The sequence below is a fragment of the Engystomops pustulosus genome, chromosome 1 (assembly GCF_040894005.1).
Source record: "Engystomops pustulosus chromosome 1, aEngPut4.maternal, whole genome shotgun sequence".
In the NCBI taxonomy this organism is placed as follows: Eukaryota; Metazoa; Chordata; class Amphibia; order Anura; family Leptodactylidae; genus Engystomops; species Engystomops pustulosus.
This window is the reverse complement of record NC_092411.1, coordinates 188,691,659-188,711,134: the sequence shown is the minus strand read 5'-3', so window position 1 is coordinate 188,711,134 and position 19,476 is coordinate 188,691,659. Positions and strand designations below refer to the sequence as shown.

General features: G+C 45.8%; 1 protein-coding gene across 2 annotated transcripts in view; it reads right to left on the bottom strand.

Annotated features, from left to right (window-relative positions):
* CCDC158 (coiled-coil domain containing 158) overlaps positions 1 to 13,722 on the bottom strand; it is a 54,279-nt gene extending 40,557 nt beyond the window's left edge. For both annotated transcript variants that reach the window (XM_072115801.1, XM_072115808.1), the window contains exons 1-4: positions 13,595 to 13,722; positions 3,773 to 3,815; positions 2,417 to 2,565; positions 979 to 1,232 (exon numbers count right to left, since the gene is read on the bottom strand). In XM_072115801.1, coding sequence (XP_071971902.1) covers positions 979 to 1,232; positions 2,417 to 2,565; positions 3,773 to 3,801 — 432 coding nt within the window. In that variant the 5' untranslated portion in view covers positions 3,802 to 3,815; positions 13,595 to 13,722. The remainder of the gene's footprint in view (positions 1 to 978; positions 1,233 to 2,416; positions 2,566 to 3,772; positions 3,816 to 13,594) is intronic.
* Positions 13,723 to 19,476: the final 5,754 nt, after the last annotated feature.

The following is a 19,476-nucleotide window of genomic DNA, read 5'->3' as shown; positions in this document are numbered from 1 at the left end:
CCTGACTGCTTTTTAGCTAAGGTGTCCTGGGCTGCAGCACTCCAGCAGTGAACAGTGAGAGTGGGCCAAGGACCCCTCCCCTCTCCATAGAGATACACAGTGCCGTAACACAGGGAAAGATAGGACATGTGTGTCCGCAACAGTTGTGTGAATGCAATTTGAGATCAGCTTGAAGAGAACCTGTTGGAGTGATTTGGGACACTAAACAAACTATAGGTCTTTATAAACCTCTGGTTTAATACCCCCAATCACCCATTAAGACTTTTTTCTATATCAGCTATAAAAAAAAAAAATTTATACTTAACTAGAGATGGGTACAATAAGGCACATTGGACTAGTCTCTGGAACTCCTTGCGCCTGTGTCTTGCTTCAATGAAGCCAACGTATCACACCCTAGATTTATTGGTCATAGAGTGTACATATAGCACAGTGAACACATAGGGGCAGATTTATCAAGTGTCTGAAAGTCAGAATATTTCCAGTTGCCCATGGCAACCAATCACAGCTCCCCTTTAAAATATTCATGAGCACTGGTAAAGTGAAAGCTGAACTGTGATTGGTTGCCATGGGCAACTGGAAATATTCTGACTTTCAGACTCTTGATAAATCTGCCCCATAGTGTACCACACTGGCTTCACTTAATGACTGTAAATAGAAATTACTGCAGGCCCAAACAAAAATAATAAAGGGCGATGTGAAATACAAATCCACTGTTCCATTTGGACTTGTGGGTGGTTTTGTGTTGCAAATTGCCCTGACAGGTTCTCTTTATTGTCGCAGCTTGTCCATAGCAGAGATCTCCTTTAATATTTATGTGTAGGGTTTTTAGATACATACCTAGTCAATGCAAGCCCTTCACATTTATCTGATGTTGATGGACTATCCTAACATCTGGTCATCTATCTAAAAGTTGCAAAAAATACCCTTCAAACATTTGCATGCCCTATTCTAAAACGCAAAATGGTTCTTCTTACTTACTTGTTCAAACCCTCTTTGCGAATCCTTAAACAATGTAGAACATTCTTTCAGAGCTGTCCTCTCATTGTGGATATCAACAAGGTATCTAGATTCAGGCAAAATATTCTGCATTAGAGCACAATTTCGTAATAAATTAGTTTCCTTTGGATCCATTGTTTGCCCAGTGACTGAAGAGCTTTTTAATTGTAAAGCCTGGTTTGCAACTGATGAGCAGGCTCTTGGATATCCTTCTACTGAACTTGAAGTGCATGGTTCTAAATGAAAAAAACAAATATATGAATAAACACATGTTATAGAACATAAATAGTAATGAGCTAACCGGAAGCATAAAGTTTGGGTCTATACTGAACTTGGTTTCAGGTTCACACACTCTGGGTTTGGAGTTTGGGGTAACATGATAAAACTGGTTGATGGACTGCTGAGCAGGGCTGTATTTGGCCAGGCAGGACATGTGACCCTTCTGTATAAGAGGCAGGGTCACATGTCTCAGTGCCATCACATAGAGGAGACAGAGGGAAAGGCTGCTGCTGCTGGGGCCAGGGTCATACAGGGACTTAGAAAGATTTAATAATTTCCTTTTCTGGACATCTAGGTAGAGGGAGAGCGAGAAATTTTGTATAATTGCCTTTTTCAGGGCAGTGTGAAAAATTGCATCTGTGCACTATTGTTAAACTATAATGTGACTGCAAACGGTCTCATACCGCCTTCACTCCATGTCTAATTTAAAATCTCAAATGGTCACTGACTGTCTAATGTCAAACAATCTCATACTTAGCCACTGCATGTCTAATATCAGGCCGCTTGCATTTTTCACGGGCGAGTTCTGCACTTGCATTTGACGTTCCAAACTTGCAATGCACTCTGTCGCATTGTTTTCAATGAGCTTGTTCTTATTTGCATTTGTTTTCACTGCTTGTATGCGTGTCTTTTTGTTTTTCAAGCCCCATTTAAGTCTATGGAGATGCATCAACAACGCATTGCAAGTGCAATGCAAGTGCAATGCGTTTTAAATGGATGGGTTGCTAGGTAATGTGAAAAAAAAGCAGGAGGTGGAATGTGGGTACCAATTAAAGATTCGTGTGATTTGAAACATGCAAATGAAAAAGGCACAGAAAAAGCAATAAAAACATGCGAGTGAAAAACGCAAAAACGCTCATGACGCCTAGCAAAAACGGAGGCAATTGCACTCTGACGTGATCTGCAATGCAAGAAAGAGGCCTTAATCTCATATGCAGTCACTGCCTTTCTAATGTCTACACTATACTATTTACCATACCCATTCAACAGCCATGTTTCAGTGTTAAAGTTGGGTCCCCATTGATTTCAATAAGGTTGGGGTCAAGTTCAGTGACCGAACTCGTTGAACACAAATTTAAAAAAAATGTATTTAATCAATAGCTATGAATAATAAGTTATACATAAATTGTAAAATACTTACCTCTAGCTTCATTATGGGTATTTATAAGGCCAGTCTTGTAGCATTGCTCCCGGTAAGAAACTGACAGCTGATTTATAGTGTTCTGTGTAGCTTTTTCTACCTCTTTTTGCAGTTTTTGGATCTCTTTTGTTTGTTCATCCAACTCAGCCCTTACAAAATAAAAATTCAACAATATAATGTTTTCAAATATCAGATATATTAAAGTCAACATGTGTCTGCTATGTCTCTGACCTCTGATAAAATTCTGATCATTCTAGATGTGCCAGTGATTGCATTGATACCATATGCTTGCTCATCTTGTTTCAGTAAAACAAAATACAACATAAAGCTATATCTCATCAGATTTGATGGAGAAAACTGAATAACACCTTACAACATAAACTATAACACAACCCAAACTCCAGGTTTCCACAAAGTCATAGAAAGAGACTATGAACAATAACAAGGGCCTTGATGTAGAAGTATATGCACATACATTCAGTATTACAGATAGAACATCTCATGTAATGGGAAATAATGGGGGGATATGTGTCATAGTTTTGTCTCTCTGTGGTGAATTTTTGAGACATTTGGCAGCTCTTTTTTGCGCCCTATGTATGATCATGTCTTTTTACTTGTGATACATGTTCAATTTTTCCTATCCTGGCAAGCACAAATTTTGGCTTCTTCTTCTTTGAGACTTGCAAATAATGTCTCAAATCCACATGGACACAAGTCATGTAAAGAGTTTATATGAAGGCGTGGACACTACTGTTAATTTGGGATTTGAGGCTGTGTCCTGCATTTTTAAGCACTCTAGTCACACCCCAGGGACATGACTGTTGTAATAGGTTTCAAAAGGCAATTAAAGCGCAATTAAAACGCTACTTGTGCCCTTACCCTTAGAAGTAACCAATAAATAAAAAAAAATGTAAATGCAAACATTTCTGAATTTTCAAAAAACAGGTTACTGTGCAAGATTTTAAACAATTAAAGCATGTGAAATAATGCCAATTTACATGTTAAATAGAGTCCATGAAAAAATCCTTCCTTTGCACCTGCCCTGGACCAGGTGTAGATTTGCACCTAAAAAGTTACAAAAATAAGCTAAAAAGGTGATACATAAGTGAAAAGACGCACGGAACATCTTGGAAACAAAGATACATAAGGCACTGCACAAGGTGCAGAAAAGGTGCACTTGAAAAACCTGCAGTGAAAAGTCGCAAAAAAGTCGCAAATACGACAAAAGTTGCAAATATTAGACAATTCAGCACGCCGAAATAAAGATACATGTCCCCCAATGATACTGGATATTTACAGGTGTCTGTATCAGCAGAAACCTTTTACTTATGTTTTTGTTCCTCTTTAATACTCTACCTTAATGCCAGGATATTTTTGCTGGCCATTGTCCTTGTAACATCTAGAAGAGAATGAATAAATGTTCTGAATAAAAATAAAACACACACAAAAATACTTTTTATCATTTCCTATCATCTTTTTCAGATGAACATCTTGTCACCAACTACTAAACACTAAATGATATTCCTCATTTCATTGCAGTTGTCATTTCATTAAAAAATATATATATGGCTCTTACGAGCCAAAGGGGTGGAGAGCTTCTGTTTTATATGGGAACCACCACTAAAAGTGGGACCCTACAGTTTTATATGCTTCTTGTTAACATGGTAACAGTCACACAGTTATATGTCAGTCAGACTCATTAGGATTCATTGGATGTGGACCAGTCAGGGTATGTTTTTGGAAGATTTTCTACTGGAGCAATAGGTAGTGAGTAGAGATGAGCGAACACTAAAATGCTCGGGTACTCGTTATTCGAGACGAACTTTTCCCGATGCTCGAGTGCTCGTCTCGAATAACGAACCCCATTGAAGTCAATGGGAGACTCGAGCATTTTTCAAGGGGACCAAGGCTCTGCACAGGGAAGCTTGGCCAAACACCTGGGAACCTCAGAAAAGGATGGAAACACCACGGAAATGGACAGGAAACAGCAGGGGCAGCATGCATGGATGCCTCTGAGGCTGCTTAATCGCACCATTATGCCGAAATTATGGGCAACAGCATGGCCATGACAGAGTGACAGAATGAAGCTAGATAGCATGTAAAACATCCAATAATTGACCCTGACACTATAGGGGACGGCATGCAGAGGCAGAGGCAGCGGCAGCAGGCTAGAGAGTGGCATGGCGACATACCCTAATTGGACTCAGGCTTCAAACCAATGGGTGTCAGAGAGGAACCAAAGGAGGTGAGCAAGAAGCGCTCAAATAATATCGGTACATGATAAAAGTTTGCCAGTATATTTTGTGGATTACACAGCAGGGTGGCGACAAAGTTAACATGGAAGCCATGAAAACAACCCAAAATTCTGCCTGACACAGCTCGTTTGATAAGGGGACCATGTATGCTTACAGTTCATGCCAGTCGCTGCACTGGCTGCCAGTCTCCTTTCGAATACAGTTTAAAATAATAATAACCCTCATCCATAAAGCTCTGTATAATGCTGCACCCCCCTACCTCTCCTCTCTTATCTCAGTCTATCGCCCAACCCGTGCTCTTAGATCCGCCAGTGATCTTAGATTAACCTCTACCCTAGTGCGGACCTCCCACTCGCGTCTCCAAGACTTCTCTAGAGCTGCACCAATTCTATGGAATGCTCTGCCCTGGACTATCAGACTAATACCTAACCTCCAAAGTTTCAAACGTGCTCTTAAAACCCATTTCTTTAGGCAAGCCTATAACACTCATTAACTGCATGAAGTTTTAACTCTTCTACTAACCCGTCCTGTGTCGTCCTCCCATCTGTTATCCAGCAACCAACAGGCACCAGACTTCTCTGCAGTCCCATTCACCCTGGACCTGGTATATAAGATGACGGCTGAGTGGTTCAAGCGACAGCAATTCCATTTATTATATTTTTTTCTATTCCCTAAGAAGAATGGCTTGACCATTAAATATTCTTTTACCTCGTGTTACCCCATCATCTTCATAAACCGTAAGCTCTGGCGAGCAGGGACCTCACTCCTGTTGTTCCATACAAATGTTGTGCTCTGTTACATTACATTTGTATTTGTTTCCTATGATTTGTAAAGCGCTACAGAATATGATGACGCTATATAAATAAAGATTATTATTATTATTATTATGGAGGCAGTGAACTAGTAGTAGATTAAAGGTGCTGCAACTATGTTAGTTGGATCTTGGGATGGAGCTGGCGCTCTGCAGCCAGGCGAGCTTTTGCCAATCCAAGCCCCTGTCTCTAGGCTACTCCCCAAACAGCACTTCTAAGAACCTTTTGTATAAGATCAAGTGTAGTAGCGTTCTTATAAGTTTAGGATATGGCGGGTGAGGGGAATGTAAACAGATGCGCAAGAAGCGCTGAAATAATATCCCTAAATGGTAAAAGTTTGCAAGTATATTTTGTGGATTACACAGCAGGGTGGCGACAAAGTTAACAACTTTGATGTGGAATGCCCTGTAATAGCTCTTGGGCGGTGTGCCTTTTATCGCCTAGGCTCAGCAGTTTCAGCACCGCCTGCTGTCGCTTAGCGACGGCACTGCTGCTGTGCCTAGAGCTACCGACTGATGGCGCCATGCCCACGGATGGTAATTCGGAGGAGGAGGAGGTGGAGGAGGGGTGGGAGGAGGTATAGTAGGCCTTTGAGACCTGGACCGAGGTAGGCCCCGCAATTCTCTGCGTCGGCAGTATATGACCAGCCCCAGGGTCAGACTCGGTCCCAGCCTGCACCAAGTTAAGTGTAGTAGCGTTCTTATAAGTTTGGGATATGGCGGGTGAGGGGAATGTAAACAGATGCGCAAGAAGCGCATGATGCGCATGGAGCTGGCGCTCCGCTGCCAGGCGAGCTTTCGCCAATTCAAGCCCCTGTCTCTAGGCTACTCCCCAAACAGCACTTCTAAGAACCTTTTGTATAAGATCAAGTGTAGTAGCGTTCTTATAAGTTTAGGATATGCCGGGTGAGGGGAATGTAAACAGATGCGCAAGAAGCGCATGATGCGCATGGAGCTGGCGCTCCGCTGCCAGGCGAGCTTTCGCCAATTCAAGCCCCTGTCTCTAGGCTACTCCCCAAACAGCACTTCTAAGAACCTTTTGTATAAGATCAAGTGTAGTAGCGTTCTTATAAGTTTAGGATATGCCGGGTGAGGGGAATGTAAACAGATGCGCAAGAAGCGCTGAAATAATATCCCTAAATGGTAAAAGTTTGCCAGTATATTTTGTGGATAACACAGCAGGGTGGCGACAAAGTTAACAACTTTGATGTGGAATCCATGAAAACAACCCAAATTTCTGCCTGACACACCTCGTTTGATAAAGGGACGATGTATGGAGGCAGCTATATGGACGACTTTTGGAGGTAGCAATGGAGACAACGTGTGGAGGCTGCTATGGAGACAATTTAATTTGGATAGTGCCTGTATGTGGCAGTCCCAAACATTTTTCAAACCAGAGGAGCAGGTAGGTGGCCCTCCAGTAAAATGGAATAGATTGAGTGCCTGTATGTGGCAGTCCCAAAAATGTTTCAAACCAGAGGAGCAGGTAGGTGGCCCTGCAGTAAAATGGAATAGATTGAGTGCCTGTATGTGGCAGTCCCAAAAATTTTTCAAACCAGAGGAGCAGGTAGGTGGCCCTCCAGTAAAATGGAATAGATTGAGTGCCTGTATGTGGCAGTCACAAAAATGTTTCAAACCAGAGGAGCAGGTAGGTGGCCCTGCAGTAAAATGGAATAGATTGAGTGCCTGTATGTGGCACTCACAAAAATTGTTTCAAACAGAGGACCGGGTAGGTGGCCCTCCAGAAAAATTAAATGCATGAAGTACTATAGCAAGAGCCAGTGGGCCCTGTCAAAAAATAGCCATTTTCCTCTGCTTTACTGTACAAAGAGGAGGAGAAGGAGGAAAATGAGGAGGAGGAGGAGTGGATCAATTATTCAGGTTGAGCTTCCTTCACCTGGTGGAGATTGGAAATTCTGAGAAATCCAGCCTTTATTCATTTTAATAAGCGTCAGCCTGTCAGCGCTGTCAGTCGACAGGCGTGTACGCTTATCGGTGATGATGCCACCAGCTGCACTGAAAACCCGCTCGGACAAGACGCTAGCGGCAGGGCAGGCAAGAACCTCCAAGGCGTACAGCGCCAGTTCGTGCCACATGTCCAGCTTTGAAACCCAGTAGTTGTAGGGAGCTGTGTGATCATTTAGGACGATGGTATGGTCAGCTACGTACTCCCTCACCATCTTTCTGTAAAGATCAGCCCTACTCTGCCGAGACTGGGGACAGGTGACAGTGTCTTGCTGGGGTGACATAAAGCTGGCAAAAGCCTTGTAAAGCGTACCCTTGCCAGTGCTGGACAAGCTGCCTGCTCGCCTACTCTCCCTCGCTACTTGTCCCGCAGAACTACGCACTCTGCCGCTAGCGCTGTCAGAAGGGAAATACTGTTTCAGCTTGTGCACCAGGGCCTGCTGGTATTCATGCATTCTCACACTCCTTTCCTCTGCAGGGATGAGAGTGGAAAGATTTTGCTTGTACCGTGGGTCCAGGAGAGTGAACACCCAGTAATCGGTGCTGGAATAAATTCTTTGAACGCGAGGGTCACGGGATAGGCAGCCTAGCATGAAATCTGCCATATGCGCCAGAGTACCAACGCGTAAGAATTCACTCCCCTCACTGGCCTGACTGTCCATTTCCTCCTCCTCCAACTCCTCCAACTCCTCTTCTTCTGCCCATACACGCTGAACAGTAAAGGACTCAACAATGGTCCCCTCTTGTGTCTCACCAACATTCTCCTCCTCTTCCTCCTCATCCTCCTCCACCTCCACCTCCTCCGATATGCGCTGAGAAACAGACCTGAGGGTGCTTTGGCTATCAACAAGGGAATATTCTTCCCCTGTCTCTTGTGACGAGCGCAAAGCTTCCGACTTCATGCTGACCAGAGAGTTTTTCAACAGGCCAAGCAGCGGGATGGTGAGGCTGATGATGGCGGCATCGCCACTGACCATCTGTGTTGACTCCTCAAAGTTACTCAGCACCTGACAGATATCAGACATCCACGTCCACTCCTCATTGTAGACTTGAGGAAGCTGACTGACCTGACTACCAGTTCTGGTGGAAGTTGACATCTGGCAGTCTACAATCGCTCTGCGCTGCTGGTAAACTCTGGATAACATGGTCAGTGTTGAATTCCACCTCGTGGGCACGTCGCACAACAGTCGGTGAGCGGGCAGTTGGAGGCGGCGCTGCGCTGCCCTGAGAGTGGCAGCATCTGGGCTGGACTTCCTGAAATGCGCACAGATGCGGCGCACCTTCGTGAGCAAATCAGACAGATTGGGGTATGTCTTGAGGAAACGCTGAACTATCAGATTTAACACATGGGCCAGGCATGGCACATGTGTCAGTCTGCCGAGTTGCAGAGCCGCCACCAGGTTACGGCCGTTGTCACACACAACCATTCCCGGCTTGAGGTTCAGCGGTGCCAGCCACAGATCAGTCTGCGCCGTGATGCCCTGTAATAGCTCTTGGGCGGTGTGCCTTTTGTCGCCTAGGCTCAGCAGTTTGAGCACCGCCTGCTGTCGCTTAGCGACGGCACTGCTGCTGTGCCTAGAGCTACCGACTGATGGCGCCGTGCCCACGGATGGTAGTTCGGAGGAGGAGGTGGAGGAGGGGTGGGAGGAGGAGGAGGCATAGTAGGCCTGAAACACCTGGACCGAGGTAGGCCCCGCAATCCTCGGCGTCGGCAGTATATGAGCAGCCCCAGTGTCAGACTCGGTCCCAGCCTCCACCAAGTTAACCCAATGTGCCGTCAGCGATATATAGTGGCCCTGCCCGGCAGCACTCGTCCACGTGTCCGTGGTCAGGTGGACCTTGTCAGAAACGGCGTTGGTCAGGGCACGGATGATGTTGTCTGACACGTGCTGGTGCAGGGCTGGGACGGCACATCGGGAAAAGTAGTGGCGGCTGGGGACCGAATACCGAGGGGCGGCCGCCGCCATGAGGTTGCGAAAGGCCTCGGTCTCTACTAGCCTATAGGGCAGCATCTCCAGGCTAAGCAATCTGGAGATGTGCACATTAAGGGCTTGGGCGTGCGGGTGGGTTGCACTATATTTGCGTTTCCGCTCCAGCGTCTGGGGTATGGAGAGCTGAACGCTGGTGGATGCTGTGGAGGATCGTGGAGGCGACGATGGGGTTTTTGTGGCAGGGTCCTGGGCAGGGGGCTGACTAGCAGCTGACACAGGGGAAGGAGCAGTGGTGTGCACGGCCGGAGGTGAAGGGGCTTGTTGCCACTGAGTGGGGTGTTTAGCATTCATATGCCTGCGCATACTGGTGGTAGTTAAGCTAGTAGTGGTGGAACCCCTGCTGAGCCTGGTTTGGCAAATGTTGCACACCACAGTCCGTCGGTCATCCGGTGTTTCCTTAAAGAACCTCCAGACTTCTGAAGATCTAGCCCTCGCCGCAGGAGCCCTCGCCACGGGAGCTTCACTAGTTGACACATTTGGCGCTGATGCACCAGCTCTGGCCCTGCCTCTCCGTCTGGCCCCACCACTGTCTCTTCCAACCTGTTCTGGTCGAGGACTCTCCTCCGTCTCAGAAGCACTGTGTTCACCCGGCCTCTCAACCCAGCTTGGGTCTGTCACCTCATCATCCTCCGATCCCTCAGTCTGCTCCCCCCTCGGACTTCCTGCCCTGACAACAACTTCCCCACTGTCTGACAACCGTGTCTCCTCATCGTCGGACACCTCTTTACACACTTCCACTACGTCAAGAAGGTCATCATCACCCACAGACTGTGACTGTTGGAAAACCTGGGCATCGGAAAATTGCTCAGCAGCAACCGGACAAGTGGTTTGTGACTGTGGGAAGGGTCCAGAAAACAGTTCCTCAGAGTATGCCGGTTCAAATGCCAAATTTTCCTGGGAGGGGGCAGACTGGGGGGGAGGAGGCTGAGGTGCAGGAGCTGGAGGAGTGGCGATTTCGGTGACATGGGTGGACTGCGTGGAAGACTGACTGGTGGTGGACAAATTGCTCGAAGCATTGTCAGCAATCCACGACATCACCTGTTCGCACTGTTCTGGCCTCAACAGTGCTCTACCACGAGTCCCAGTAACTTCAGACATGAACCTAGGGAGTGTAGCTCTGCGGCGTTCCCCTGCTCCCTCATCAGCAGGTGGTGTCTCACCCCGCCCAGGACCACGGCCTCTGACCCCTGCAGTAGTTGGACGCCCACGTCCCCGCCCTCGTCCTCTACCCCTAGCCCTCGGGTTAAACATTTTTAAAATGAGAGTTATAACTTTATTTTTTTTTTTACTTTTTTTTTTTTTTTTTTGTGTTTTTTTTTTTTTTTTGTGTTTTTTTTTTTTTTTTGAGTTTTTAAAACCAAACAATGCTATCCTATTGCTATGGCTATTTTCTAGCCAAGTATCAAAGCACACTACTATGCCAGATGAGATGACACTGAGTTAGTGCCTAATTGAAATCCAACCCCTACTAAATTTTCCCACTTCGGTCTTTGCTATGGATATGTGCGTCACTAAGCGCAGAACACAGCGGTCGCAAGTCTCACTACAAATTGCTCAGAATTGGCTAGTACATGCACTGCAGAAAGTACAGCCACCAGCAGATCAACCAGAAATCAAATATATAGAACGCTACTGTATGCGTAAGTAAGCTCTTTGTATTCTCCTATGGCTATTTTCTAGCCAAGTATCAAAGCACACTACTATGCCAGATGAGATGACACTGAGTTAGTGCCTAATTGAAATCCAACCCCTACTAAATTTTCCCACTTCGGTCTTTGCTATGGATATGTGCGTCACTAAGCGCAGAACACAGCGGTCGCAAGTCTCACTACAAATTGCTCAGAATTGGCTAGTACATGCACTGCAGAAAGTACAGCCACCAGCAGATCAACCAGAAATCAAATATATAGAACGCTACTGTATGCGTAAGTAAGCTCTTTGTATTCTCCTATGGCTATTTTCTAGCCAAGTATCAAAGCACACTACTATGCCAGATGAGATGACACTGAGTTAGTGCCTAATTGAAATCCAACCCCTACTAAATTTTCCCACTTCGGTCTTTGCTATGGATATGTGCGTCACTAAGCGCAGAACACAGCGGTCGCAAGTCTCACTACAAATTGCTCAGAATTGGCTAGTACATGCACTGCAGAAAGTACAGCCACCAGCAGATCAACCAGAAATCAAATATATAGAACGCTACTGTATGCGTAAGTAAGCTCTTTGTATTCTCCTATGGCTATTTTCTAGCCAAGTATCAAAGCACACTACTATGCCAGATGAGATGACACTGAGTTAGTGCCTAATTGAAATCCAACCCCTACTAAATTTTCCCACTTCGGTCTTTGCTATGGATATGTGCGTCACTAAGCGCAGAACACAGCGGTCGCAAGTCTCACTACAAATTGCTCAGAATTGGCTAGTACATGCACTGCAGAAAGTACAGCCACCAGCAGATCAACCAGAAATCAAATATATAGAACGCTACTGTATGCGTAAGTAAGCTCTTTGTATTCTCCTATGGCTATTTTCTAGCCAAGTATCAAAGCACACTACTATGCCAGATGAGATGACACTGAGTTAGTGCCTAATTGAAATCCAACCCCTACTAAATTTTCCCACTTCGGTCTTTGCTATGGATATGTGCGTCACTAAGCGCAGAACACAGCGGTCGCAAGTCTCACTACAAATTGCTCAGAATTGGCTAGTACATGCACTGCAGAAAGTACAGCCACCAGCAGATCAACCAGAAATCAAATATATAGAACGCTACTGTATGCGTAAGTAAGCTCTTTGTATTCTCCTATGGCTATTTTCTAGCCAAGTATCAAAGCACACTACTATGCCAGATGAGATGACACTGAGTTAGTGCCTAATTGAAATCCAACCCCTACTAAATTTTCCCACTTCGGTCTTTGCTATGGATATGTGTGCCACTAAGAGCTAAACACAACGGTAGCAAGTCCCCCTGCTAATTCCTCACAAAATGGTACTAGATGCAAATTAAAATAAAAAAAGTAGAACGTTATTGTAGCCCTAAGAAGGGCTGTTGGGTTCTTTGAGAATCACTCCTGCCTAACAGTAAGCTAATAGAACACCCTAACGCTTTCCCTGACCAGCAGCAGCTCTCTCCCTAGCGGCATCCAGACACAGAATGATCCGAGCAGCGCGGGCAGCGGCTAGTCTATCCCAGGGTCACCTGATCTGGCCAGCCAACCACTGCTATCGACGTGTAAGGGTACCACGTCATGCTGGGTGGAGTGCAGAGTCTCCTGGCTTGTGATTGGCTCTGTTTCTGGCCGCCAAAAAGCAAAACGGCGGGAGCTGCCATTTTCTCGAGCGGGCGAAGTATTCGTCCGAGCAACGAGCAGTTTCGAGTACCCTAATGCTCGACCGAGCATCAAGCTCGGACGAGCATGTTCGCTCATCTCTAGTAGTGAGGCAATCATGGCTTTTTCTGTAAGCAGGTTTATCATGCCTTTTATTCTGGATGTAGTTCTGCTAAAAATAAAGGGAATGCCACTGCAAATCTGCATTGGAAAGCCCAACAGTACATTTAAACGTGGAACTCGAATTCTGTGAAACAGCCCTAAGATATTTACAACTACAACAATTAGCAGAAATAAATTGTTCCAGAAAAATGAGTGGCATAAAGGATATGCATGATATATGTGAATTTTGAAGTCAAGACATGATTAAAACGTGATTTTAATGCAACAGTGCGGCTCAATAGTATTACCTGAGTGACAAACATCATGAAATAGTGAAATCAGTCATCAATGTAGCAAAATGCTGAACGTCCTCAGAACGGCACATTGCCCCTTGGTTCAATATTTTACCCTTTAGTGGCTCTTTGTTAGTACAGTTATCATTAGATCCCTGTGTAAACAATGTTGATACCTGCATTACACCTGTTAAAGGTCTTGAGAAAACTGTTATAAACCAGACACCAGTGATTCATGTGGCTCTCCAGATGTTGTACAACTACAACTCCCAGCAAGTGAAGACAATTTTCCAACATCTGGAAAGTGGCACTATTCTGTGCAGCTGCAACTAAAAAATTAAGCACCTTTCTCCTGCCACAACAATGAAAAATGCATCGCCCTCCCGTTAATTATTACCCCAATTCCTATAAAATTAGAGAATAAAATATCACCTGTGCTGGGGCCACCCTGTAACCAGCTTCCATCCAGGATTGTATGTAGTGTATGATGACACCCGATATCCCCCAGCCCCCACTCTATTGTGTGCAGTTGGCCTGGTCAGGACGCTTCCTTGTCTCCATAGAGACGCCCCAAGCCTCCAGGCTGCATCCCGCCCATCTCCGTGAACTGAATAGTATCAGGCGTTTCTCAATGGGCGTTACCACATACTATTCACAAGTACAACAGCTTGCTGTACTGTCTACCTGCTTCCATGTAAAATACAGGACGCACAATGAGAACTCTAAACAACAACTAAAAACTGTGCTGAATTTAATAATCTTCCTTATCCCAATTTGTATTTCACATGTAATGTTCTTATATTAAAATTTTAAAATAATTAAAAATAAAAGAATATGCAGAGAAAACTGAAAAAACGACTAAAGATGATAGCCAGTATGCATAATGTGTGGTGAAATGTAATTCGCTTTAAATGGTTTTTGTTTGCTTGATTGTTTTCTGGTTGGTACTGTCTTGCAAAAGACAGCTCAATGCAAAGTCTGAACAAAGCCTTTAGTGTCCATCTGAATGGTATAAAAGTACAAATCATCTTCTGCTTAAGGTAAAGTAATGTGCATATAACAATAGGACATATTTCCTACAACCCACAGAAGACTCCTATCCACAACTAATACAATCATCCACATCAAGATCAATAAGGGGCAGCAGAGCAAAGAATGTCACCTGTAAAGATCTCCCATCCAGCCCCCCTAGTTCTCACCCCCCACCATTCGGTGCCACCATTCATTGCGTCAGGACACTTCAGGCATATACGACTCTTTTCACCCCATTTACACATGAGATGAGTCAAGTTTAGTGGCTGCAGGGGTAGTGGCACTTTAGATACTCCTCTCTTTTGTTGTAAAGTACATTGAAACATGCTTTTTGTGTCCCATGAAATAATATTGTGTCCCAATAATTAAATATTATTCTCATCAGGCTTATGGTTTTGTAAGCTAAAGAACAAGAGATACAGTCACCTTGGGTGTCCATCTACCATCCCATATAGATTGTGAGCCCTCACAGGTAGCATCCTCCTTCCATTTGTCTCAGCTAAAGACAGGGGCAGATTTATCAAGCTGTCTAGAAGTCAGAATATTTCTTGTTGCCCATGGCAACCAATCACAGCTCAGCTTTAATTTTACCAGTGCTCATGAATATTTTAAAGGGGGGCTGTGACTAGAAATATTATGACTTTCAGACAGCTTGATAAATCTGCCCCCTAGTTGGAAATGCAAGCTGATGAAAGATACAGTTCCCTGCTATTTTTATCTACTTGTATGCCCAGTTCTGTAGCTCATAGAACCATAAGTTTGAGATTTTTTTTCTTTTTTATCTATATAACATAAAAAGCTTGATTCTAGGTACTATAGCACAGATGATAGGGGCTATTGAAGTGACACTCCCTCTGCAACCACGAAATTTGGTGAAGTATTGGATATTGGTTTGTATGGAAACGAGACAGGGGCACATCTCAGAATCATTTCCATGGCAAACTTTATCTTGGCAAAAGATCTTAATCTACCATCAGTTTACGTGTCCTACTAAAAGGTTCCTAAAGAACTTTGATCATCTGGAAATTCTTAGTAGGACATGTCTACCCTCCATAAACTGATATTAACCCCTTAACGCTCTGCGCCGTAGCTCTACGGCTCAGAGGTACAGGGAATGTATGAAGAGGGCTCACGGGCTGAGTCCTCTTCATACAAGGGTGGGGGTTGTTGCATATTGCAGCAAACCCCCACTGCTAATAACCGCGGTCGGTGCTTGCACCGATCACAGCTATTAACCTTTTCATTGCCGCCGGCAAAGTCGCCGGCGGCATTTAAAAGATGGCGGCACCATCTTTATTACGATGGCGGCCGCCATCTTTTTTACGATCGTCGCTCCCCCGAACGTCATCGATCGGTTGCCATGGTAGCCTTGGGTCTTCGTTTGACCCGAGGCTACCTGGCTTCTCCAGATTCGTTACAATGAGCCAGTGGCTCATATTTTGATCTATCAAAATATAAAACCGGTTATGGCCGGCGGTGACCTCCGAGACGGGAAATGGCGCCCAAATGTCTGAAATGCGACTTTTACACCTTTTTACATCACATAAAAAATGGAATCAATGATCAAAATGTCGCACAGACCTCAAAATGGTAGGAATGAAAACATAGTCTCATTTCGCAAAATACGACACCTCGCACAGCTCCATGCACCAAAGTATGAAAAAGTTATTTTTCTTTTTTGTACACATTCATTTAATTTTTGAAAATGTATTAAAACACAATAAAACCTATATAAATTTGGTATCACCGCGATCGTACCGAACCAAAGAATAAAGCTGAGGTGTTATGTGGAGGGGAGTGAAAGACGTAAAAACTGAGCCCATAAGAACGTGACGTGCGTTTTTTAAAAAATTTTTTCCACATTTGGAATTTTTTTTCAGCTTCGCAGTACATGGCATGTTAAAATAAATAACATTACAGGAAAGTAAAATTTGTTACGCACAAAATAAGCCCTCACACAGGTCTGTACACGTAAAAAAGAGTCGAGAAATGAGCGAAAAAACCCTGCGTCCAAAGGGGTTAATATATACATTTTTATAAAACCAAACAAAAATACTTATGCTCCCACAGAATAAAAAAAGACGATGGAACTTTGTATATAGGTAAGGCTTCTTCGTTAGACTCCCACTGGGACTTCTCCTTTGTTTACTGGTGTCTGGCTGAGACCCATCATTTGTTAACCGTTTTGGCTGTAAAAAAAATTAAAAAAAAAAATTAGGGGCCTAATAGGATGCACATAGCTGCACGGCTGATAAGCACAGCTGCAGGGGAGTGGCTTGATACACATGGATGCAGGGACCTGACATGATTCACACGGACTCAGGGGAGTGGGCTGATGTATATGGCTGCAGGGTAATAGCATGATGCACATGGCTGTAGGGGAGTGACAGGATGCACAAGGGTGCAGGGGAGTGGCATGATGCTCATGGCCGCAGGGGAATGATACGAGGGTGTAACTACAGGGGTAGCAGCCATAGCATCTGCTATGGGGCCCGCAGTGTCAGTGGGGTCCTGGCATCTCACCTGACACACTAAGGAATGGAGGCTGTGCACCATTAGATACATATTATATATGTATATAACAGTGCACATCTTCCACAATACACAGCATGTATCGGCAACTCAGATAAGAAATGTCGGAAGAGAGGGAAGGGCCAGCACAACGACAGGACTAGTGATCTCTCTTCTCTAATTCTAACCATGTTCTTTCCCCAGCATCTATTCGGACAGATCTGTGTAATTGTATAATAGGCCCCTGGATGCTCATGGCCGCAGGGGAGTGGGCTAATGTGCACGGCCGCAAGAGTCTGACATGATGCACACAGCTGCAAGGAAGTGGGCTGATGCACATGGTTGCAGGAGAGTGGGGTGATGTGCTTGGCTGCAGGGGAGTGATATGATGCACACGGCCGCAGAAGAGTGGGCTGATGTGCACGGCTGCAGGTGAGTGATATGATGCACACGGCCGCAGAAGAGTGGGCTGATGTGCATGGCTGCAGGGGAATGGCATAATGCTCATAGTTGCAGGAGAGTGGGCTGATGTGCACGGCTACAGGGTAGGGGCATGATGCTCATGGCCGCAGGAGAGTGGGCTGATGTGCACGGCTGCAGGGGAATGGCATGATGCTCATGGCTGCAGAAGAATGGGCGGTTGTGCATGGCTGCAGGGGAATGGCATAATGCTCATAGTTGCAGGAGAGTGGACTGATGTGCACGGCTGCAGGGGAATGGCATGATGCTCATGGCTGCAGGAGAGTAGGCTGATGTGCACGTCTGAGGGGAATGGCATGATGCTCATAGTCGCAGGAGTGTGGGCTGATGTGCATGGCTGAAGGGGAATGGCATGGTGCTCAGGGCTGCAGGAGAGTGGGCTGATGTGCATGGCTGCAGGGGAGGGGCATGATGCTCATAGTCGCAGGAGAGTGGGCTGATGTGCACGGCTGCAGGGGAATAGCATGCTGCTCATAGCTGCAGGACAGTGGGCTGATGTGCACGGCTGCAGGGTAGTGGCATGATGCTCATGGCCACAGGAGAGTGGGCTGATGTGCACGGCTGCAGGGGAATGGCATGATGCTCATGGCTGCAGAAGAATGGGCGGTTGTGCATGGCTGCAGGGGAATGGCATAATGCTCATAGTTGCAGGAGAGTGGGCTGATGTGCACGGCTACAGGGTAGGGGCATGATGCTCATGGCCGCAGGAGAGTGGGCTGATGTGCACGGCTGCAGGGGAATGGCATGATGCTCATGGCTGCAGAAGAATGGGCGGTTGTGCATGGCTGCAGGGGAATGGCATAATGCTCATAGTTGCAGGAGAGTGGGCTGATGTGCACGGCTACAGGGTAGGGGCATGATGCTCATGGCCGCAGGAGAGTGGGCTGATGTGCACGGCTGCAGGGTAGTGGCATGATGCTCATGGCCGCAGGAGAGTGGGCTGATGTGCACTCTGCAGGGGAGTGACATGATGCACATGGTTGCTGGAGGGCTGGAGGCCAGAGCCAGCCAGCCCTCTTTAGTATACAGCCAGCCCCTTTAGTATATAGCCAACCAGCCCCCTTTAGTATACAGCCAGCCTCCTTTAGTATATAGCCAGCCCCCAGTCGTATAGATCAGGCTCCAGTAGTATATAGCCAGCCCTCAGTAGTATATAGCCAGCCCCCTTTAGTAAATAGCCAGCCCCCTTTAGTATACAGTGAGCCATTCCCCCTTAGTATACAGCCAGCCATTCCCCTTTAGTATATAGCCAACCAGTCCCCTTAAGTATTTAGCCTGCCACCCCCCAGTTTGCCCAGTACATTAAAAAATAAACTTACATACTCACCTTCCGGCAGTCCCTGATGCTCAGCACGGATCCCCGATGCTCTGTGCGGCTACCTGCAGCTCCACTTCTGTCTTCTCTCTGCTGTAACAGCCGGGAGAGGCGCGTCATAGTGTGAGCCAGCCGGCAGAGAAGAGACAGAAGAGTAGCCGCACAGAGCATTGGGGAGTCTCGGCAAGCATCGGGAGCGCCGGAAGGTGAGGTGAAGTTGGGGGTTTTCAGCACATTTTTTGTGCTGAAAAACGTAGCTTATACACAAGTATATACGGTAGCTCCTTTGGGCTATGTTGTATTTACTGTACTTATTTTTAGTGATAAATGATCCATTGAAGTTTAGGTTCGGGCAGTTCGGCTGTACTCCAAGAAAAGTTTTGAGCCCAAACCCTACTGAAATCAATGGGGACCCTAACTTTCACATCCAAAAAAATGGCTGTAAAATGGGGTTGGTAAGGGATAGATTGCTACTAAATTGGGTTATTAACAGGGCAATTGCCCTACAAAACAAAGGATTGGGAAAGCACTGTGCTTTGAGATGCTATGGGTGGGTTTATCATGGCTTGTACGTCTGCAGCTCCCAGTGCAGAGCCAGGAATAGTGACTACTCTACCCTCTTCACCGGCTGAGCAGGAAGGAGGTTATGCCTGACCATGGTGTTAGGAAGCGAGGGGCAGGAGCCCCCCATGCCTGTGCATTACCTATAGCCTTCACCAACCCAGACCAGGCATAGAACTAAGCGTGGCTCTCCATATACCCGGCAGGTACACTCTCTATGCCAGAAATAAATCAAGAGGCAAGAGCATATTGATATATCTGGTGCAGGACAATGGGCGGGTTCACGGAGCACCACCGCTTGATAAATCTGCCCCAATAGGTATGAAGGCAAAGCTATTTTCACTATACTAAAAGATGCTAGTGGTATCCAGATGCAGCTATGACTGAGTATAAGATCGTTTGAGATTAGACAGGC